At 41.9% G+C, this 24254-nt stretch overlaps 1 protein-coding gene across 2 annotated transcripts; it reads right to left on the bottom strand.

Moving 5' to 3' along the window:
- Window positions 1–5650: 5650 nt before the first annotated feature.
- On the bottom strand, window positions 5651–23451 carry DERL1 (derlin 1). 2 transcript variants are annotated; one of them, XM_077809842.1, is made up of 8 exons: window positions 23097–23451; window positions 21341–21452; window positions 16651–16715; window positions 14513–14539; window positions 13134–13229; window positions 11024–11076; window positions 9472–9582; window positions 5651–8097 (listed from the first exon to the last, which is right to left on the bottom strand). In XM_077809842.1, exons 1-8 carry the CDS (start codon window positions 23247–23249, stop codon window positions 7959–7961), a joined length of 756 nt encoding a protein of 251 aa, XP_077665968.1. In that variant the 5' UTR covers window positions 23250–23451; the 3' UTR covers window positions 5651–7958. The 2 variants fall into 2 exon arrangements, with proteins under 2 accessions (XP_077665968.1, XP_077665969.1); XM_077809843.1 differs by lacking the exon at window positions 23097–23451 and adding an exon at window positions 22201–22320.
- Window positions 23452–24254: the final 803 nt, after the last annotated feature.

Genomic DNA, 24254 nt, shown 5'->3' with positions numbered 1-24254 from the left:
CTTACACACCCTCAAAGCCTAGGAACAGCCTACTATTGCAATATAGCCAGGGATCAAAGTGGGTTGTCTTGTTGGTTCTGGAGGCTGTCGCCTTGTGTTCTGTAATCCAAGGAGATCAGTTTGTGCATGGAATGGGTGATGAGCTCTTCAGGCAGGGCTTGCCTCTTCCATGCTGGGGCTCTAGGCACTATTCTAATACAAATACTGATCAGGAATTGGGAGGGAATTCAAACACTTTTGGAGTACAGAGAGGACAGTTGAGAAGGTGCAGAAAAAGCCATGCATTCTCACTGTTCTCAGCCTTAAAAAAAAAAAAGAGAGATGTGAATTCATCATACAGCTGAGATTGGTGCAGAGACTATAAGGAACAGCCCTGCTTACAAGATTGTGTGTTAATTGCTATCTAATATGCTGGGTCCATGGAGCAAACTGCTGCTTTAGTGCTGCCCCCTGGGCCAGTGACATCATGGTGTCATTGGGATTTCCATGGAACGTTGGCCCCACATGCAGGTGCGAGGCTGGAGGCCAGCAGCAAAACAGCTACATCCCTTCCTCACAGACATGGCCAACTTCTCTTAAATCCATTGTCTACAGACCTGCAGTGACACACTCCTTACTGCTACATACAAACTCAATTTTGGCATCACAATAGACTGCACCAGAATACACAGGGAACTTCTCACTTGGACAGCGATCGTGATCCTTCTATTTGCCCTCAAATCCCCAACTGGGAACAATTTTTGTCCCTTCCTATTCCTTTTATAGCATGAGTCAACTTTATCTCCACAGGCACAAGGGGATGTAACTTGTACTCCCAAGTACCTACAGGGATAGCTGTACTGGAAAAGGTGTCCTAAGCCAGAGAAGGGCAGCTTTAAAATCTGGTCAGGGCTTCACAGACAGAACCCAGCTAGGAAGGGTTGTCTTGCAGAGGTGCTGAAGCAGTGCATCACGGTTAGGCCAGCCCCATCCCTTCCCAGGCCAGCCGCACCCACACTGAGGCTGAGCCAACTTCTGGCAGAACAAGGTTTGCAGGTGGCCTGTGACCCAGCTCCAGGGGGAGTTGCTGCCACCTGAGAAACACAACATGGGATACTCTGGCAGAAACCAAAGCCAGCACAACCTAGGGTGCAAATCAGTCCCAAGAAACAGACATGGGGAGCAGAAGCAGTGTTTAGATTTGATTTTAGCTAGGACTGTGCTTCGAAGTAAACTAGGATTATATCTGAGATTCAGCTTTGACTGCGTTGTAAGGTCAATAGCTCTTTTTACCTGATTTCAGCAGAAACTATTGGACACTACACAGTGTTAGCTGCTCTTGCACAATTCCTGCCAGGTGGGTCTCCAGGCTCCCACGAGAATGGCTGCTCCTGCAAGCTTCCACCCCCAGTTAAACCACGGTTTTTCATGTTAGCACAGCCAGGGCTGAAGGGACTGTTATGCTAACAGCTGCTAGAGGATTTGGAAAGGTTCAGGTTCCTTAATACCATACACTATCTTTGCTCTATACACTTCATTCCCATCAGAAAGTTCTAATTGTATCTAACTACATTTTGAGGAATAGAGAAGTTGGGACTAGAAGTCAACATTTAAGAAAGGTTAACCGGGGCATACAAGCTTCTAAGAAAGAAAAGGCTGAAACATGTCATTTGTTTGTTAGCTAATTCAAACCTATGTCACAGCCTGAAATGAATGAGGAGGCCAACGCAGAAATAATGCTGGTTCCATTTTCTTTTCACAACTGCTGAAGTCAACAACAGCAGTAAGTGCAGATGCTGCAGATAGAGTGAACAAAATCACTGCTTTGAAAAGCAGAGAATAGTGTGGTACAAAGTTCAGGCCTGATGCAGAAGGGGGCATCTGCCATCTTATTCCAATTAAAATACAAACACAGAGTGGACCCTGCCCTTCCTCTTTTGGGATTAAGATGGAGAAGAGGACTGGCATTTCTTATATTTAGGTACAGAAAGCAAATATAGCTCTCTCTAAGGCATTTGTGTCCTAGTGAAATATGCACCTTTAAAATCAGTCTGTGATCTATCAAAGAACAAAACCATCAGCAATACTCTGTCTCTTCTCAAAACCCACTCAAAGCAACTCATGAAATGTAGTTTTGTATTCTTTGAAAACACGGATCCGCTCCTAGTGGTTGGACAAGATTGCTTGTTCCACTGATACTTTATTAGACTTGGTTGCCTCTTCTAGCCTCCAATAGCGTGTGCTCACTGGCCATTGCCTGACCAGGAAGTGGAGCGTATAACCCAGCTTATTTCTTATGACAGAATTTGGAGCCCATGAATCACAGCCTTCACTTCACTACCCACGTTCTCCTTCCTGGATGGTGCATCCAAAAGCATAAGGTCCCAGATCCACAATCCTTTCCACCTATTCTAGGCCATGCAGAGTTTAACATGCCTTGGAATGACAGATTGCAGAAGCCTCACATTGACTGACTCCAGTGCCCTTTTACATTCTGTAATTCACATGCACTAGGTAAGAGTGTAGGGACTTTGGTGCAGCAGGGACTTTGACTTGGTTTTGTTTGAGGAGAGGCATAGCAGGAGGAGTGATGGGAAACCCAGCACACATTTTTCCACTGTGGTAAAGTGAAACATTGTGCATTGGTCATCTAATGAAAAAATGGCAGAGAGTTTTCACAAGCACAAAGTTTGGACAATGAAAACTGTCAATGGTCATTTTCAGTCATGGCAATGGACACACTAGAGACGGTGGATATGGTTTCAGTTAAAGACAGCTATCCTATCACTGTAAACCTTTCTAGTTTGAAATTGATGGGCTTTTATATTTTGAATGGGGACTTTTAAAAAGTTACTTTCTTTTTTAAGCTAATTTTTAAATGTTTTTTAACTTCATAACCATACAAGTAAGTTACTTGAAATTGAAGGGAAACAATATTGCTCTAACAGAAGGGCAAGTCACCCACAGCTTTAGTCAATTGAAACTGTGGGTCCTCCGCATCTCTGAGAAGTCAGACCCTAAAAGTCCAGAAGTTAGTTGCCCAAAGTTAGAGCCTTGCAGTGAGGTTCCCTTGTTACCACTTTGGCAAATCATACAAAAATCTTATTAATGAAGAGATGTTGAATAATCAAACTACTGTGAGTATCCTGCCTTTTGTGCCTGTCTACACTACTTTGACTTTACAATTGTGGGTTTTCCCCCTCCCCCCCCTTCTAACCTTGTTTAGAGGTGTTCATTCTGCAAAAAAATATAGGGATCAGCCACTATTATATGTTCAGTAAAACTTCCCAAACTATTGAAAAAATCCTCTTAATGAGTCTATAGGAACAGCTGCCAAAATGAGTTTATTGTTTTTCAACACAGGAAAAGCAGCACATTTTCATCTTTTAGACATTAGTACTTCTGCTTCATATGCACACAGTTAGCTTAATTTAAAAAAAAGCTGTTGTTTTGAATTGCAAGTTTGTTATCTCCATCTAGACTTGGCAGAATTCATTTTTTTTTTTTTTTTGGTAATTTCAGTGGATAATAGATGTTAAATAAAAATGGGGAGGATGATTAATTTAAATTTCCACAGTTGCACAAAATTCTGGGTTTTTAAGCATTACTTTCATTGCTGTGGGAAATCATGATGGGGGGAAGTCAGAAAATTATTTCGTGACAGTAACATTCAGTTTCAAAAAGTTAAAGCTTTATAACCATTAAACACAAATTGGCAATATCACAGGTCAAAATACACATCTGTGTTCTTAAATGAAACAAAAAAGTTCTCAAGCAGCATTTTTCTTACTTTGTCTCTGTAAATTTCAATTATCTACAAAATAATTTTTCATGGGGGCAGGGGGTATGGTGAAGGTAAAACTGACATTTACCTTTTAAAAACCTAATCCTTCCAAGCCTACTTACATCTAGGACAACGAGAAAAAGTTGATCATACATAATATCAGATAAACAAAGAGCTGTTTATTCCCTGTTAGGACAGTGAGTAAAGGACCACAACTGAGATTAGGGCTCTACTATATTGTGCACTGTATAAACACATAGAAAGGGACAGTCCCTGCCCTACACTATGATTACACAAGACTAAGAGTTGGAAAAAAACTGTATTATCTCCATTTTACAGATGGGGCATGGAGGTACAGTGAGATTAAGTTATTTGCTGAAGGTCACACAGGAAGTCTGTCGTAGATGCTGGAAATTAATACAGATCGCTGGAGACCCCTTAGGCCAATCTCCTTCATTTTCTTCTCCCCTAATCCCATAACAAAATGAAGTAAATTCTCAATGGCATCACCATGTAGCAAGCTTCCTGCTAGCCTGTAATGCAGAGAGCGAGCTCATCTGGAAGGTAAAAATATCACCATGAGAGCTACAAATTTGCATTACTATAATGATTAGGTAGTAGCAATATGAAGCATGACCAGTCCAGTTTCTCAGTAAACCATTCACAATGAGAATACCATTTATAGATTATACTGCGAGCAGAGACATAGGCAAGGATTATTACTGAAGAGACCTGGGGGATGAGGAGCTTGACTCAAAAGAAGAAAAAGTGACAGAGTAGTGGAAGATTAATATAGTTTAACTAGCGGCATTATGAATAGATGGGTGGGAGGAGAAAGAACATGAGGGCCACAGAGAAGGGTGTCATTGGACCTGCTCAAAAAATGGGATTAAGTTTTTCCCAAAACTTCCATCCTGTTTGTCAAGGTTTTCCTAATCATCTCTAATAGATCAGGAACCATCTTATTTAGCAATAGGAAATGAGGGCAAAGGATTGATAGTAAAAAATGATATAGAGCAAAATAAATTTGGAATAAATGACAGCTTGGATGTTGAGGGTGAAAAGGCAGAGTGGCCCACCAAATAGGGCACAAGAATGGCTCTTCCCCTGACCCATGCTTCTGTTTCCCCGCTTGCCTGTTTTATAGTAGGAGACCGTGCGGTCGTTGGGCCAGAGACAATGTGTTTGCACAGCACCTTGCACAACATGGCTGTGATCTCAACTGAGGCCTTGGTGCTAATTCAATAAATAAGGAACAAGAGGAGTCAGATGGACAATGAGGTTATGAATGTGGCTGACAGACTAGTCACTCATCGGCGAGAGGGTGGCAGTTGGGGCACAGTTTTAGACAATGAATTTGGACACCCAAAAGAGGACATGGAAGAGACAGACACTTACCTGGAGAGATGATGCAAGGACATAAAGTAGGCTTCAGAGTTATCAATGTAAGGGTCAGAGCTAAATCTACAGGCTTCACTAAAGTCACCCAAGGAGAAGGCTTGAGTGATCAGAGGGGCTTCCAGGGTATGTTCTCGGGAAAATTCCAGGAAAAGGAAGGACACTGAGAAGGGTAAAAAGAGAACCATGAAATGACAAGCACAAGGAAGAGAGAGGGATGCAGCAGACTGTCAAAGATGGGGGGACAGGCACGATAGAAAACTATAATAGAGAGGCAGAATGACGACAAAGAAGAGGACATTAGGCAGCTGGTGACTTTGGTAAGAGTAGTTTCAGTGAAGAGGACGAGATCCAGAAAATGGATCATTCTCCTAAGGATTTTGATGAAGGAGGAGAGATGGCATGAAACAGGGTGGTTGTTAGAGGCTCTTGAGAGTTCTGTCAAAAGCCTGTGGAAAGTTTAAGCGTGATTTAGCAAAAACAGACAACTTCAGAGATTAAAACTTTAATTTAAACTTTGCCAACAAAAAAATTAGTTACAAAAAGGGAAATTCTCTGTACAGAAGAATGAGTGCCTCCTTATAACAAGAGAATCTGCCTTGTCAGTGTAGATTTGAGTACACATAGGTACAGCTGTAGGTCAAATGGGAAATGCAGAATATTCAAAGTGAATTTAAGATTAGTTCAGGGTTTCAAATTTGCAAGATTAGTCATCTCAGTCTTTGAAAAATGTTTAAATCAAGAATCTCATGTCAAAAGCTTCTCCTTTCCTTGAAACACATTTGACTTGTAATGCCATAGAAGGCATTGCTCATTCAGGGTGCACTCAAAAGTGAAATTCACCTCTTTGCAGAGGGACAACCCCAACACTTAAGCCCTTGTGCTATCCCTCAGCACAGAGATGAATTCACCTGGAATACATGTAAATCATAATTTATATGACAATCACTTAAACTGTCACTTTGCTTAACAGTTAGATCCTGCTTCTAAAATGAAGACAACTGCTTTGAAGACAGTGACATACACAACTAATTGGAGACCAGCTGCAACATGACTACTGTATGCATGATGGCTCCTGGACTACCGCAAGTCAGCATTACTAATGGTAACAGGTACAGTAACATTTACACCAGTGGAGTCTTTCCACTTACCATTATTAAAATATAAATAAGGCAAGGCAAGAGCATCTTTAAAACAATTACTGAAACTAGAAAGGCTAAGTGAGTTCCGAACCTCTATATACCTGCACAGCCATGAACATGTAACATGATCACCAGTTCCCTGCATTCATCCATGAGCCAGAAAGACCACCACAACTATGGTGTTAAAGAAAATGCATCCTTTTGAAGCCAGTCACAGATAAAAGGATTAAATCCAATTTGCTTATTTTCTCCCAGGTTCAGGGTGAGTGGAAGTATTTAGAAACCTACAAGTTTGCTGCTGGAAGAAAAACAGCAGTAACAACAATAATAGTATTTAGGACTTTTATGGCACTTCCCATTTTCACAGCACTATATAAAATGAACTGAGCCTGTGCGGTAAGTACCAGTCCCATTTTACAGATGGGAAAATGCGGAGGCTAAGTAACTTACTCAAGGCCACATGGTGAATCAGTGGAAAGAGCAAAGATTAACTTCCTGGCTCCTAGCCATGCACTCAGCTCATTAGAACCCACAGCCTTATGATTCTATTAGGAGAAGACTGTAGACGTCTCTCAATCATACCCCTCACCCCCACTCCACAATAAGAAAAAAAATGGAGATATTGCAAAAAGAGAAACTGATTAACAGCTTTATATAGTTCCTTTTTTGAGAATGAGAAAGGCCTTAGAAAATCAAATCAATTCTATTGTATCTTGTAACCTGGACTAAGTTTATTTCCAGTTCTGATTATTTAATTTCTTAAAGCTTTTAAAGAGAATGCAGTGGTCTCATTTTATTAATACAAACATAACTCTGCAGTCAGTACCCTTTACATGAACACCCAAAATATGTGACATTTTCTACTTGTAAAGTAAGATTTGTTCTATTTAATTTTGCAACTAAAATATGAACCTGGAAGCCAGCCTTTTTCAGATTTCAGGATAGTAAATGACAGCTGTAACCTTGGTTTAAACACACCAAACACACCAAACCATGTACGAACCGAGGGTTCGGAGAGATTTAGATATCCAGGAATATTGGCAATGGTCATAAGAAACTGAAAAGAAAGCTCTCTGTTGTCCTTATCCTTTCCCCTCTCTTGCTGCAGTGCATAGGGTAGCATCTCTTCATCACTGCTGCATGGCAAGAGAAAAAAAAAACTGCTTTCCTGAAATACAGTTTGATAACTGAAAGGAAGCTTCTAAAACTTTTAGTCTTGCTTTATGAATGCAGAGCAGTTACTGCCACCTAACAAGTTATTGAAGACTAGAATCCCAGCATAAATATTGACGAATCAGTCTTTTAGATGTACAGATGGAGACATTACTTTGAGCCATCCTTTGGCCAAGGACTGGTTCTTAACTCTTTGCGTATCAGAAGAAGGGAAACACAGACAAAACCCATCAGCATCTTCCATCAGAGAGGAGAGAGGTGGAATGGATTCACTGTGACAGATGGACAATACTAAGGTGGCTTTTTTAATGGCAGTATTGAACTTAGCACTACTTTCTAACCTGGGGTAAAATCTACATTTATCTTCAAGAGTTCTTAATTTTGTCTTGTGCTAGAAAAGTTATTTATGGGTCAACTCCAAAAGCACTAGAGAGAACTCAGTTCTGAAGTACACTCTGCACTAGGAAGGAAGCAGCAGTTTTTCATTGGTCACCTAACCGAAAACCTTGGCCCCAGTTGTGTCTTCCACCACCCTGATGATCTTCTGCAGCCCTGCGCACACTAGCGGGTGGAACGCCAAATCCTGATACCCCTCCTCTCCTGTTTGGCAGCCAGCGGTATCTGGAACACACAGGGGGGGCAAAGCGGAAGAGGGGAGAAAGAGACCAAGAGCTGAATGTAGTAGTAGTTGTTTACTGTTCAAAGCTCATTTTAGCTGCTAAAACTTATAAAAATATGGCTTTATATTTATACAGGGAACCATCACGTAATTTGCTTTACAAATACTAAGTCTCAACACCCTATGAAACAGGTATTTACAGTCCACCTAAAAAACCTCACAAACTTATATGGCCTTATACCATGACTGAGACAAGAGGTGTAGAGAAAATTCTGTTAGATACCTATATGGCCCCCTTTACCACAGTAACTGAGGACCTCCCAATCTTTCAGTAGATTTTTCCTCAACATCCTTGTGAGGTAGGGATTCCCATTTTACAGGTGGGGAATTAAGGCAGAGAGTAAGTGATCTGTCCAAGGCATATCAGGGAATAAAACCCAGGTCTCCCAAATCTCAGGCTGGCACTCCAACCACTGGACCATTCTTCCTCTCTGGCATAGCAACTCTTGAATAAATTCAAACGTCCTACAGATCTAGAGTCAAATCCAGCTCTGGAGTAAATGGCTGAATCTAGCCATTGAAATCTGATCTTTATGGAAAAATTAGGCTTACCAAGAGGGCCTGAAACAGCAAAGACAGTTGAAGTTTAAGGCTGAGCCCCCCACCATGCTGTTGAAAGTTGTACAGTGTTATCTGAATGTAATTCAATCCTGTACCTCATTTTATAATTGACAACTCAGGTTTTAAAGAGGGTCAACTTAAAGTCATCAGCAAGAGCCTGGCAGGGGAAAAGCATGCACCGCCCAGAGGCTGAGGCATTAAGACAAGGGAATCTGGAGCAGTGATCCTGGACTTTTACTTGCCTTTTAGCTAGAGGAATGGTGCAGAAAAATGGGTAAAACATAATTAACAGGAGAGAGAGAAAAAACCCAATTAGAAAGTAAAGACAATCCTATAATCAAGATAGATAGATACTTCCTTTCTACTACTTCCAGGGATGTCCCTTTATTGCCATGATTACACTACACACCACATTTCCTTGGCCTAGAAAAGAGCATAAGCCAATCACTGGCTGACAGTGGAAGACATTTCCCATATGGGCTTTTTATTCCACAATTACGTACTACCAGGTTTCTTGCACCTTCCTCTGACGCCGTCCATGATTAGAGATAGATCAATCTGATATGTTAGTGTCTGTGTGAGAAGGTATGGCAGTTGTCCCAATCACTGGCTGATTAGCCTAGGGAAGCAATCTTATGCCCCCAATCCCAGCAAATGTATTTAAGAGGGGATACACAAGTCCTTTTAGTTCATAAATTGCAGTATCCCTAGAAGATTATGCCAAAGAAATGACTTGTTTAAAAAACAAAACTTACAGAAACAAGGGTGTGGTTAGGAAATTCCTTCCTCCCAAGTCCATTGGATATTTAAACATTAAGAAGAAGTATAGGTGTCCAACCAGATTTCCTATCAGCTCATTGATGATGCTGCAAGACACGAAGAAAGATTTCAATTTCAGAACTTGTTGATTTCATGAAACCTTTCAGCTACTTATTGTGTACCCACTACAGGTGTCACAGGCATTAAAGCCTCATCTTCCCTCTACTCCCCACCCCAATAACACATTTTCCAGGTTATTGCGGGCTACCTCTTTGGTCAACTGCATTATCACCATCAACACTTCAGCAAGCGATTCCAACACCCTCCTTCCAGGCCTTCTCCAGCCAGCCGTGAATGATACAATCCCATTAACACTTGCACTGGGAAACAGACTTTATAGCAATCAATGGCTAGAATAGTGGTCCACACCTCCTGAAAAATTATTGCTATTTCCACTACACTGCCTGCTCTCTGCTGTATAAAACTTTTCTTAGGCCCCGATTCAGCAGCTGGCCTTGGAGTATTTTATTCCATGTGTAGAAACAGCAAGTATCTAGCAAGCAGTTTCCTGAACTGACGGATGACTCAAACATGAGGTAGAACCAGAATCTTAACACAGAAAATCCTGACTCCCTATCCACTTCTCTAATTAGTAGACCACATAACATTATTTGTATTACAGGGCCACCAAAAGATTAGGGCACCATTGTACAAGAGACTGCAAGAACATAGATAATCCCTACCCCAAAGAGCTTACAATCTAAACTAGGGGTTCTCATACTGGGGGTCAGGACCCCTGAGGAGGTTATTACATGGGGGGGAGGGGGGGGGTCGCAAGCTGTCAGCCTCCACCTCCGCTTTGCCTCCAGCATTTATAGTGGTGTTAAATATATTAAAAAAGTGTTTTTAATTTATAACAGGGTGCGGGGGTTGCACTCAGAGGCTTGCTGTGTGAAAGGGTCACCAGGACAAAAGTCTGAGAAACACTGATCTAAACAGACAAAAGAACAACAAAATAGAAGCAGACTGCAGAGTGCTCAAAGGGATGGTAGGAAAGTGTCATGTTAGTTTGGAGGGGCGGACGGTGGGAGAGAAGGGTTGTTGCTGTTTCTCTATTTTTTCCCCCTCATCATTAAATGCATTGGGCAGGGGGAGAAACAGGCTTGGGGAAAAGGCAGCAGGAGAAGAGTTCACAGGAGGAAGGGAGCAGGACGTAACTACTCCATCAGAGGCATTATTTAAGCCTGGGCTTTTAGGAAGAGCAATAGCTGCAAATCCTGATGATTGAAATTTTCCTTTTCAAGAATATCCATACATTGAAGGATTAGGTTTGACAAGATTTCAGCATCGCATTTATTTTCCGGTTTAGTTTAGAGTCCTCATATTACAAAAATACAATAATCATATTGCTAGTCTATCAGTTGGCTTGAAGCCCCCTTATTTTGATGTTACTGCTTCCAAACATCCTCTTAATGGGCAAGATATACAACTCTACAAGATCAAAGAAAATATTTATAGCTCATGTAAACAAGCATAACGAATACTTACGATCCTCCAATGATGTAGTTGAACCCCAGAATAACCCATGGTAGATAACAAGCCTAGCAAAAAACAAACAAAACAGAGAAGTCATGAATGCCGAAGGAGAGTACAAGGCTGCACAAATTCCTTTGCATCTTCATCAGTGTAATCACTGCATCTTTTAAACATAGTTACTAGACAAATTCTGGTACGTTAACAACCAACACATTTTAAATTAAGTCTAAGCATTTTATGATGTTTTACATTTATTCAAAACTTAGGACTGTCAAGTGATTAAAAAAAGTTAATCGCGCAATTAATTGTACTGTTAAACAATAACAGAATACCATTTATTTAAATATTTTGGATCTTTTCCACATTTTCAGATATATTGATTTCAATTACAGCACAGAATACAAAGTGTACAGTGCTCACTTTATATTTTTTATTACAAATATTTGCACTATAAAAAACAAAAGAAATAGTATTTTTCAATTCACCTAATACAAGTACTGTAGTGCAATCTCTATTACGAAAGGTGAACTTACAAATGTAGAATTAAGTACAAAAAATAACTGCATAAAAAACAAAACAATGTAAAACTTTAGAGCCTACAAGTCCTATTTCTTCTTCAGCCAATCGCTCAAACAAGTTTGTTTACATTTGCAGGAGATAATACTGCCTGCTTCTTGTTCACATCACCCGAATGTGAGAACAGTTGTTCGCATAGCACCGTTGTAAATATCTTGCGATGCTGGCTACATACCAGATGCACTAAAGATTCATATGTCCCTTCATGCTTCAACCACCATTCCAGAGGACATGCGTCTATACTGATGATGGATTCTGCTCAATAGCAGAGCGGACTGACGCATGTTCATTTTCATTATCTGAGTCAGATGCCACGAGCAGAAGATTGATTTCCTTTTTTGGTGGTGCGGGTTCTGTAGTTTCCGCATTGGAGTGTTGCTCTTAAGACTTCTGTAAGCATGCTCCATACCTCGTCCCTCTCAGATTTTGGAAGACACTTCAGATTCTTAAATCTTGGATCAAGTGCTGTAGCTATCTTTAGAAAGCTCACATTGGTACCTTCTTTGTGTTTTGTCAAATATGTAGCGAAAGTGTTCTTAAAATGAAGATGTGCTGAGTCATCATCCGAGATTGCTATAACATGAAATATATGGCAGACTGCGGGTAAAACACAACAGGGGACATACAATTCTCCCCCCAAGGAGTTCAGTTACAAATTTAATTAACACACTATTTTTTTAAATGAGCATCAGCATGGAAGCATGTCCTCTAGAACGGAGGGGCTGAAGCATGAAGGGGCATACAAATGTTTAGCATATCTGGCACATAGATATCTTGCAATACCGGCTACAAAGGTCCCCTGTGAACGCCTGTTCTCACTTTCTGGTGACATTGTAGATAAGAAAAGGGCAGCATTATCTCCTGTAAATGTAAACAAACCTGTTTGTCTTAGCGATTGGCTAAATGAGAAGTAGGACTGAGTGGACTTGTAGGCTCTAAAGTTTTGCATTGTTTTGTTTTTGAGTGCAGTTATGTACCAACAACAATCTACATGCTGTAACAGATAACCATCAGGAAAAAGGAAAAAAGCTAAGATGGAACTTCACTGCAGGCTCAAACAAAAAGAATCTGGCTTGTAGAAGAGAAAATTTCTCAAAACATGAACATTTTACCGAGCAGTAGTGAAAACTCTGACGAAGGAAACTGTTTATTGCAGAAAGGTGGCTTTTATTCAAGTTATGGGTGGCCAGAAAGTCTTTTTATTTTGGTGTCAGTTTTTCAGACAAGTTGATTTCTATTTTGGGGGCACCTATGGCAGTTTTATACTGCAACAGCTAACACCATATGAGACACAGTGGGGACTGAACTCTGATCTTCTCCCACCAGAAGAGGGTCAGGAGCTCTAGGAAGACAGCAAAACCTCTCTCTGAAGAGAGGATCTACCATTTGTTGATAGCTTGTGGCTGACCCAGAAGTGACTGACTCTAGAAGGAATTTCATCCAGCCCCTGCCAATGATAGCATGAAACTCTTTTAGACTTTTTTTTTGGTGGGGGGGGGGGAAGGAATTCCAGAAGAGAACTGTGCCAACAACCTGTATACTGTACCTTAAATCTTGTCCCAAACCAAAATGATACAATCATGTCTCTGTTCAGCTGGGCCCAGACATAAAGCACTGACATGATCAGGGGAATCATCAGCAACTGCAATACAAAGAAACAAAGCAAAAATTATTACATCCACCTAAAACTTCTGAGGAACACAAACAGATGGCTAGCTTTAGAAATGCTTTGTTAGCATGATACGTCAGCATAGATCCTTTAACAACTACACTGCAAGCCTTTGCTGCATGCATACACTCATGACCTAACAAGTTCATGAGGGTAGTGGTGAGCAAGTGAACCAACGAGTCATTATGTTTTATAATGTGGGAAACTGGTCTATCTCACTAGCTTCCTGGGGCTGCAACCCCATGGGTAATATACTTCCACTTATGTGTCTGCCAAAAATATTACAGACTTCCCATTTCTTCGAAGACTTTAAAAAAATCTGATGTACATTTGTTTCAGGGTTCATTCAGACTTTAGATGCACAATCATGATTTATCTGCCGGGATAGTACGGTGAATTGTCTCAGGGATTATCAGCAAGGTTTTATGCAAGACACTAGAAATGTAACAGGGGAGGAAGCGGGGACGGAGAGGTACAGAATATATGTGAGAAGTGGTCAAAAAAAGGAAGAGAACAGCAGAAACACACAAGACTAAAAACAAACATACCTCAGAAACAACATATCTGTGACTCAAGATAAGTCATCCCCCCCACCCAAAAAATCACTTTAAGACAACTGACCTGATCCAAGACTCTTATTAAGATCTATTTTAATCATTCCTGTGATATTCTCCCACTTTACATTTTTGACATGTACCCTGAGTGGTGTTTGTCATAGAAACATGCACCACTTCATATACCCTTAAATTTTGCTCTTTAGATGATCAGAGCTTTTGTAAAGTAATGTGAATTCACCTAAAATGGCATTCCTTCTGAGGAGTCTCACTGCTGAACTCTAACCCAAGAACTGTTTTTTAGCTCAAAGGGTCAAGTAGTAAATGGCCATAATGTTAATCCATCAGCAGGAGAAATAAAGTCGATGGATGAAATCCTGGCTCTTTTGAGGTCAATGGCAAAACTCCCATTGACGTCAATAGGGCCAGGATTTCACCCCTTCATTCCTTAGTTGTGCGACTGATTTCCACAATGCACCCATGCCTGCTATGCCACGAGTTAATTACCTCCAGTTTACAGCAAAAAGATTAACAACGTTTATTTCTCTTCTAAGATAGCCCCACCAAGACAAGTCAGCGATTTTCCAAAATACTGATGTGTAACGATAGATAAATAGATACTTTAGTGACATTAAAAAAATACTCTGCCTAGAAATAAATGTAATATTATAAAGCTTCCTTGGAAAATTGTATCCTGCTTACCTGCATGTCCATCACCAAGCCGGTTATCTTTCATTGGACTATTAAGGAAAATATAATAAAAATAAGTGCTAGACGCATAGTGATTTTTAAACTGATTCAGCTTTTAATTTTACTTTTAAAAGTAAACTTAGTGCTCCTGAAAAGTGACAGATCGACAGCCATGGCAAATGAACTCCTCTAAGCATCCACAGAGCAGATTCGGTCCAAGTTTTCCCACATTGCCATGCCAATGGGACTCAATTATGACATGAAGTGACCCCACCTAGACCTGAGAGACCACGCTCATTTTTCATGCCCATTCAATCCTCTGCTTTGTGCCGAGATTAAGCAGGTGGGAGCTGGCCGTCCTTTTTAAAAAGCATGTTTAAAAGGACCAGAACTTCATCATATACTTGTCCTTCAGTTTGTTTAAAGTTATCAAGAAAAAATGCTGTATTCTATATTACCTCAAGGAAACAAACTGCAAACAGATTACCTGAAAATTTAATATCGCTAATAAGAAAACAGAAAACAAATACTGGCTCGAAATTTACTGATGAAGTCTTTCAATGCTACTATGAGGATGAGGAAACTGAAGTACCTGCTTGCTGTTTTAACAGATAATTGTGTCCTTTTTCAGTAATTGTTTGTAGTATCAAAATGCAGTTGTACTCAGAAAAGGAAACAAATATGACACGGTGGGCGTGTGAGTTTTTCTACAGACTTCTGTATCAAGTGTGCTCTATTTGTAAATGAGGAGAAATATTCCAAATACAAACTCTACCTGGGGCTCTGAAAGTCAGGCTGTGATCAGAATCTTACATGAGCACCGATCCAAGATTCTACAGCCAGAATTCAGCTAACAGCTTTGTTGGTGGTGTAGCAGAATCCAGCTCATCTTCCAGTTGCTCTGTTGGGCTAACAGGAGTAAAGATTCTCTCTATACACTGAAGTCAGCAGATATGAAAGAAAAACAGGGAGCATATCCACTGATTAAGAAGGTGCCATTTCTATATAGTAAGTCTCCTGACTATAACCACAGTTTGTGATAAAGTCACGTCTTCTGTTCCTTCTCTGGGTAGAGTGCTGTCATAAGTGACCATACAGGGATAAAGGATTGCAGGAAGAGACTAACAGGAAAGGAAATTAATTCAATTTTAGGAAAACAAAGTGGGGTAGAGTGAAGAAGTAGCGTCAGGGAGGCCATTAAAATATACCAGTGCAACTTCTAAAGCAGCAGTTCGCAACCAGGAGTCTGAGACCCTCTGGGGGGCCATGAGCACATTTCTGGGGATCCACCAAAATAAACCAGAGAGCAGGATTGGCATTAGACTCGCTGGGGAGCAGGGCAGAAAACTGCAGCACAAGCAACATAACTTTGCGGGGCCTCCTCTGGCGTGGGGCACTGGGCAATTGCCCTGCTTGCCACCCCCTAATGCCAACCCTGACTTTTAATTTATTGGATATGTAGAAAACAGTTGTTGTGGCACAGGTGGGCAGTGAAGTTTTTACAGCATGTTGGGTGAGGGGAGCCTCAGAAAGTAAAAGGTTGAGAACCTCTGTTCTAAAGGATGGCCTGAAAGGCAGGGAAGTAAGTGACCCATGGAATTGCTAACAGGACATTAAGCCTTTTGCCTCAAGATCACTGACCTGATTCAGGCCTGCTTCGATACCGAAAGCTGTTGCCACCTGGTGGTCTTTATTACATTAGCTTTGTGGTCTCTGTATAGTTCACAGTGAACAAGAGTTCACCCAAACCTCAGCAAAACTGACAATCTTTTTGGCAGCTAAGGATTGGATAGACATGGGCCCTAAATTTGCTCCCAACCCTAGTGGAGGTCCATAAACGGTCAGCAGAGACACACGCTATCAGTGAACTCTGGAAAAGCCTGTACTGCTTTGAAGTTCTTTTGTGTAAACAAAACCACAGTCTCCAAAGTTGTCAGACAAACTGGAACTTTGAACTAGCACAATTATAGTGTTTTCCCTCAAAAATAATCCCACTGGCTTGCCCTGAAGGGTAGGAGCCATCTTTAAATGTCTATGGAAATTATATTTAAGTGCTTTTAGCTGATAAAAACTGGTTTATGAAACAGCCTTATCTTAGGCATAAACACAAGACGCAAAATGTGCCAAGAACTTGATGAACAGAAGGATACAACGATGCAAATCCAGTTAAACAGAAGCATGAACATATAATCCGCTGGCCTTCCATCAAAAGCACCTATAAACAAATAAAGCAGTTAGCAGAACAGTTGTCAAGATTTCAGATCACACTATATCCCAAGAACTACCTCAGTTCTTGGCCAGTGGAAACAACACATGGTGCCAAATGCAACCCTCTTGTGTCTGAGTATACTAGAATTGCAACATTTGAGAAAGTGGTACTTTCAACATGTGATCAAGTTCTTTTAAATGATCATTTTTGTGAGCAAATCCCCAAATACTCCAAATTAGTTTTAAAAATCCATCATTATTCCTTTTTGATTTATCTGTACACAAATTGTAAGTTTACACTCTGCCTTTCTAAAAAAGTTAAGCATTCCTCCTCCCTCCCTAAGTTGAAAGCAGACTGAGCTGCTACAGCAAGAAGGTGCTATCTTGCCTTGATGCTTCAAAGAACAGGCAGACTGGATAATGAGGGTAGATTGCATCAGTTACAGAATTGTGTCAGGGTTTGTTTGTTTGGGTTTTTTTTTGTTTTTTTTGTTTTTTTTTTTGACACCACAGACTGTAAAGAAGCCAGTTATTTTTCACTGCAAATGAGCTTTCCTGTTCCATTCCCCGACATACAAGCTTCTTCCTGGGAGCATCGGTAGGAAGGGACACAAACAGAGATGGGAATAGAGGTTGGGGCATATGTGGATATAACAGAACCCAGTATATCAAAAGGACATAAACATGGCAAGCAAACATGCAAGTTTTCTGCTCCATCTTCTTTTGGCTTTCTTGCTTTCAAGAAGCTTAAACTAGGGTTACCATACGTCCGTATTTTCCCAGACATGTCTGGCTTTTTGGTTCTTAAATCGCTGTCTGGAAGGAATTTTTAAATATCTAAAAACATCCGGGATTTTGCCATTATTATTTTTCCCCCAAAGAAGAGTCGATCATTCAAGAAAGAGAGTGAATGCTGATCACTCAAGAGAGTGCCCACTTTTTCCCCCTAGCTCCCAGTGCCTGCAGTGCAAAATACCGGTTTCATGTGGCTGGGAGGGATGGGGGAGGAGGGGAAACACAGCGCGCTCAGGGGAGGAGATGGGGCCGAGGCGGGAATTTGGGGAAGGGGTCCAATGGGGCAGGGAGGGGATGGAGTTGGGGCGGGGCCGGGGGCAAGAGCAAATAAACCCCCCCGTGGAGTTTCCTCTTTTTCTGAATGTTCAAATATGGTAACCCTACTTAAACATCAGATTCTGGCAGTTATCCAAACCATAGGCCTTTTGTGGTTTAATTTAGTTAAAAACAAAAACAAAATTTAAAGAAACCATAAAACAAAGTGTCCTATAATATAAACTCAAACAATCTACAAGTTGAAAGACTGAAGACGCTCAGTATATTGCATAAATGATGTGCACATCCAGACAATTTCTAAAAAAGCCAATACCATTCAGTGAGATTTGTACTTAACCACTAAGTGGAATTTTGACTCTACAAATCTTAACAGGTGTTTAACACAGTCTTTCACAACAAATCAATTACTGGCAGGGAGAGGTTAATTAGGAAGAGCACATGAACAGCAGCCTATGTACAAACATTAAGGTATGGTTCTACTCGGACATATAAAAACTGGTAACTTCTTATTCAACAATCTCCTCCCTGTGTCAATTTAACCATTTTAGTCACTAAAGTGAGAAGATAAGGAGTTTGGTATTTAGCTCTGCAAAGCCAACATCGGTGAATGAGAGCGAGCTAGAGTCTATTTCTTTTTGTGAATTGGAGTTGTGGATCAAGTTCCAGTTTCTAACATGTCCAAAACCTCTGAGAAGAGTGAGACTCCGCATGTGTCACACAGTATAATTTGACCAGCAGACCCTTTGCTATTAGTGATGAACAAAAGAGAAACCATCCTGATCTTTAGATCCCAGGCTGAGTTTGCAGATCTGGCAGTCAAAAAGCGAGACTGCTAGGCTCATCTTTACAAGTTAAAAAACTAGCCTTTTTTAGATTCCAATCCTGTACTGGGATATGCTAGCATGGGCCCTGGCATTTGTAAAAGTCCCACTGACTTTTATGAAACTTTGCCTAGATCTACATCATCAGATCCCAGGATAGGCTCAAAACATAGGTGAGGATCTCACTGAGACACAGACACAGAGACCACCACAATGATTAACAAATCAAGTGTTCTACTTTTTTTGTTTTTTAGAAACTTCAGTATTCATGCACAGCCCATGAAAAGTGAAGTAGAAAGGATGGAGTTCTGTCTATAAACATTTGAATTCCATAGCACCTAGAAATTTCCTACAACTATGTTAAGTTTCCACAATAAGAAAAGTATATACCTGTTGTTAAAAAGAGTAGCTATTAACATCTGAGGCAGTTCAACCTACTTAAAATGGGACACCATCACCTTTAAAGCTAATCATCTTTTAAAAGTTAGTTGAAAGTTTCATGCCCTTTCCCTGAGCCTTTTTCTTATATCTTATTATATATGTTTTTCTCCCTACTGTTGTTGTAGAGAGATCCATGCAAACAAAAGGGGACAGTGACTGATGGTGCCAGGGAAACTGATCATGACAAAATGAACAGACTGAAAAAAAAACCCCAGAATGATACTTTTTTCTCTAGCCTTTTTCACTTGTACTAATCTTGGGGTTTACTTGTAAGAATAAGACACCAATAAATAAATAAATAATACATTGTCACTTTAAATGCCTGAGAAAAAATGAGCTGTAGATTTCCTGATTTCTGTACCAGACAAAGTGACATAAGTACCACTAAGGTCTGAAAGAACCATCTAATTATAGCTCCTTATTTTAGTTCCTTTTTCATTCTTGGTAGTAGTGAAGACAGTCACTCTGACAGAAAAACCGTGCCATCAGAATGTTGGTTTCCACAGGAATTTAGGGAAGTAGGTGTTGTTAACCAGTAACGCAGGGATACAATCTACTTTCCAGCCTCTTCTAGAGTTTTGCACAGTTTATAAAAAAAATTAGCATAAACTTTGAAATTCATCTTTAACATCAGTGACTGCCCAAAGCCATGCACAGCCCTTCAGATGTAGGCTATAAATTCTTAACAAAGAGACGGCTAAGGATGACTTGCTTAGTCTACAAGTACCTACGTGGGGAACAAATATTTAATAGGCTCTTCAATCAAGCAGAGGAAAGTATAAACACAATCCAATGACTAGAAGTTGAAACTAGCCAGATTCGGACTGGAAATAAGGCATAGATTTTTAACAATGAGAGTAATTAACCATTGGAACAATTTACTAAGTGTTTTGTTGAATTCTCTATCACTGATGATTTTGAAATCAAGGTTGGATGTTTTTCTAAGAGAGATGCTCTAGAAACTATTTTGGGGAAATTCAATGGCCTGAGTTACACAGGTCAGACTATATAATCACAGGTGTCCCTTCTGGCCTTGGAATCTATGAATTCATAAGCTAGCCCCAAGGGCCATTTACTTCCCTTAATCATACTGATAATGAGAGCTGTGCTCATAGAGTTATAGCAGCACGTGTTTACATTATAAACAACCTGCAAATGTTCCACTGAAAGTTCCAATAGTACCCAAAAAAGTTTTTAAAAGGGGATAAAAGAGTTGGTGGAAGGGTACAGAACCAGTCAATTTTTTTGTACTCCTACAAAAATCACTAAATTACATTTTTGGAACATGCATATTGCATCTTATCATGGTAGTACTAATCTGTCTTCCTACAAGTGGGATGTAACTTATTAATAAAAATGTACAATTTCATTTGACATTCAGTACAATAAGTGCAACATAAGATATCTAGATTTCCCATTGAGACCTCATTGTTCATAGATGAGCTACAAGAGCACATACAACTAAGAACTGCAATATGTTTATTTTATACAATGTTATCATAGATATCATCATTTTGAATATTTTGCTTTTGGGAGTTTGTTTGGGTTTTTTTAAACAAATACACAAACATTTCTTTCTGTGTTTTATTTAGTTCAGCCTGGTACCAAGCCAAGCATTTTACTTTTTTACCCTTTAAGATGTAATATAAATGAGGTACTTACATACAACCACTTGGCAAAGAAGAGGTTTACCATAGACACCTTCTGCATACCAATGCTACTACTTTGCTCTTCTAGAGCATCTATAAATCTGATCATTTGCAATTACTTTATAAACATTAAGACTCCACTCTTTAAACACCACTCTTTACAAATGGGCAAACTGAAACAAACAAAGAGGTTAAGTGACTTGTCCAACATGGACTATCTCCCTCAGTGGTTTGGACTATGTCTTCTGGTTCCTTTATTTTAAGTGACCCTATAATGATGCAAAAGAGCAGTAGAGTCCCCTCCTACTGCCCCAAATCCAACAACTGAAAGTCCCAATCCTTAGTCATAGGAGTGGTCCCACAGAATGGCTGCAGGACTGGGTCTTAAGTGACTAGAGACCCAAAAGTCACTTCTAGACAACAGAGGGAAGTGTAATGAATTGATTTTTCAAAAATTCCATTTTCTATTAAGTGAACATAAAGGCAGGCACATTGCTATCTTTCTCTTTCAGAGCTTTGCCTGAGTCAGAGTCACTGATCACTCTCACAAGCTATTCTGAATGGAACTGTATATATGTAAAGATATTCAATCTCTTTGCTACACTCATGTTAAATCCTATAGCATGCACATACTGCAATTATTAACATACCTGTTTCTAGTCGTGATGAATACTGATACAAAAAATATAAGTTCACCAAATAGAGAAATCCAGTTCCTGGGCCCACTGGGAAGTAGAATGTTGCAGTTAATGGCCTCCATATCTGTCCAGACCAAAAAAGTGAGTGCAGTTACATAAATTAAAGATGAATGAATAATCATTATGTTCCATTTTTAGATTAAGGAACAAATTTAAGATTCCTGTGTATCAAATTTTTTATTCAGTGTTATCACTTCAAAAGCCCTTGTAGCTTATGTCTTACTTGCTATAATCAATTAAGCTAATAGGGTTTTATGAGTAGTTTCCAGATACAGCATAGTTGGCTTCAAAAGGGACCCAGAGAACAAGACAAATCCTCACAACTGTTCTACGCTATTTTAAAGGCATCCAAACAGAATCCTTTCTACTTAGTCCAGGGATCGGCAACCTTTGGCACGCGGCCCATCAGGGAAATCCACTGGTGGGCCAGGACGGTTTGTTTACCTGCCGCATCCACAGGTTTGGCTGATTGCAGCTCCCACTGGCCACGGTTCGCCATTCCAGGCCAATGTGGGCTTTGGGAAGTGGCGCGGGCCGAGGGATGTACTGGCCACCGCTTCCCGCAGCACCCATTGGCCTGGAAGGGCGAACTGTGGCCAGTGGGAGCTGCAATCAGCCGAACCTGTGGATGCTGCAGGTAAACAAACCATCCTGGCCCACCAGTGGATTTCCCTGACAGGCCGTGTGCCAAAGGTTGTCGATCCCTGATTTAGTCCAATGGAAGGCAACACTGAGCAAGAAACTCATACGATAACCTTCTGAGTGTAATTTCCTTCAGATAATATCGCACATTATTTTTAGCATTTATGCACCTGCTTTATGAAAATCCCTGTTTATCGACATCATAAACAGTCTTTAACTAGGCTGCAAACAGTAGTCGGCACAGACAATCTTGCCGCTTCTTAGTTGACGTGAGACACTCCAAATCTGCAACATTTCAGAATGATGCGTTCAGATCCCAGATTCCGTAAATCAGCAGGGACTATCAGCATTAGAGATACAGGACTCTAACTTCACAGTAACCACTTTGCGGCTGATACTTGGAACAAGGACAAGCTACAGAGGGAATTGTGTTCAGCCCTTCTCAGTTAGGCACACCATTAGCACAATGATATAGGATCCACATCCTTTAAGGCTCCTTCTCCTCCTTCCCCGTTTTTTGGGGGAAAAGGGAGAGGACACTTCCTACCATATACACACAGAATGGGCACTGAAGCAATTGTCTCCTAATACAAGAGATCATTCAGTGTGGGACCGAAGCAGCCAGAACACTGATCCCAACAAGCACCTCCCTGACCTGGGCCCCCTCATCTATAAGCAGCCCACTAGTGGGGCCAACCCAAGTGCCAGCTCCCACTGCTTGGAGTGCCCACACCTTTACTACAGAAGTGAGCTACCCTGAGCAGATAGCCTGGGTAACCAGGACAGGGCACCTGGACCTAGTACCCTCTAGGTCTAACGGAGATTTCGAGAGCAGGGCTGGGATTCAAACCCACGTCTGCCGCTCCTCGCCCACACGGACCCTTCAAGCGCGAAAAGACTACACATCCCAGCAGCCACAGCCTCACCCTACTGCACCTCCCAACATGCAACGCGCTCCCCAGAGTGGCCCGCCTACAATTCCCGGCAAGCGGAGCGCAGCCCCGTGCCGAGCTACCTTAGAGCTCTGGAGGCGCTCTGCATGCCGGGACTTGGAGTCCACCCCTACCTGGAAGCGGTATATGAAGGCATCGGGCCATAGGAAGAGATAGGCGGGGCTGATGAGGCCTAGTTTGCCGACAAGCGGCACCGCGATGGAGCTGGCGAACCAGTAGCGGGTGATGAAAGGGATGCTCCGGAACCAGTCCCCCAGGTCCGACATCTCTCCGAGCTCAGCCGCCGCCGGGACCTCGCTACACACCGGCCACCGAGCTACCGCGAGATCGTTGATCCAGCTCGCGCCGAGGCCGGCCTCCAACTCCGAGGAAGCTGCCGCAGCCGCCGGGCGTGTGGCGCAGCCGCCGCCGAATCGACTCGTAGCCAGACGTGTCTCCTGCGAATCCGGCCCCCACCAGCTACTTCCGGTTCCGCTTCCCACCCGTCGCCGACGCAGCTCTCGCGGCGTCAGAATCGCCGGAAGTCCCGCCTCGTAAGGGGACAGCGCAACCCGCCAATGTGCGCTACTTATGTGCCTCCTTCCGGCGACGCGCTGCAGGATCACGTGACATCCCTCCCCGTCATTCGTCCCTCCCCCAGACCGCCCCCCAGGCAGTGCCCAGGGGAGCTCGTTCTTGGGGCGCTGCTCAGCGGGCGTAGGTCCCCTGTTCCCGGGGGGGCAAGCGCTTTCTGGCCGGCCGAGAAGACTGTGGGCTCGAGCAGAGCGGCATCCCCTCTGTGGGGGCCACGTGGAGGGGTTTGGACAGTCACAGTAGTGGGAACAAGACAGTACCGGGTTTACCATGGCGCCGGGTCCCAACGGGGCCCCGGCCCGCTCTCAGGGCAGGGGGTGGGTCGGGGGGGCTCGGAGCACCCCCAGCACCCTGGCCTGACTCCTGTCCCTCAGCCTGACTCCTGTACCCCCACATCCTCACCCCCACGCTGAGCACCAAACGGGAGCTCCTGCACCCCTCGCACCAAACAGGAGCTGCCCTAGGTAAGTGCTCCACGCCCCAACCTCCTGCCCCTGCCCCAGCCCACACCCCCCCCCCGAGACCCTGCAATCCCACCCCTGAGCCCCCTCCCGCACCCTAAGTCCTGACCACACCCTGCACTCCAACATTTTTTTAAAAAAGAATTATAAAGTGTTCTTATCCAAAATGCTTTGGTTAGTCTCTAAGGTGCCACAAGTCCTCCTTTTTGCGAATACAGACTAACAGGACTGCTACTC

The sequence above is a fragment of the Eretmochelys imbricata genome, chromosome 2, assembly GCF_965152235.1.
Source record: "Eretmochelys imbricata isolate rEreImb1 chromosome 2, rEreImb1.hap1, whole genome shotgun sequence".
In the NCBI taxonomy this organism is placed as follows: Eukaryota; Metazoa; Chordata; order Testudines; family Cheloniidae; genus Eretmochelys; species Eretmochelys imbricata.
Note: the sequence above shows the minus strand (reverse complement) of the source record. Positions and strands in the feature narration are given on the sequence as shown.

Bases quoted from the DNA above. Each gene is read 5' to 3' on its own strand.
- DERL1 (XM_077809842.1), bottom strand. From the start codon at position 23,249: ATGTCGGACCTGGGGGACTGGTTCCGGAGCATCCCTTTCATCACCCGC. The intron at 14,540-16,650 runs GTATCCTTCTGT...GTCCAATGAAAG, and splicing joins TTAACTGGATTTGCATCGTT to ATAACCGGCTTGGTGATGGA. The intron at 9,583-11,023 runs GTAAGTATTCGT...CGTGTCTTGCAG, and splicing joins AACTACATCATTGGAGGATC to CATCATCAATGAGCTGATAG.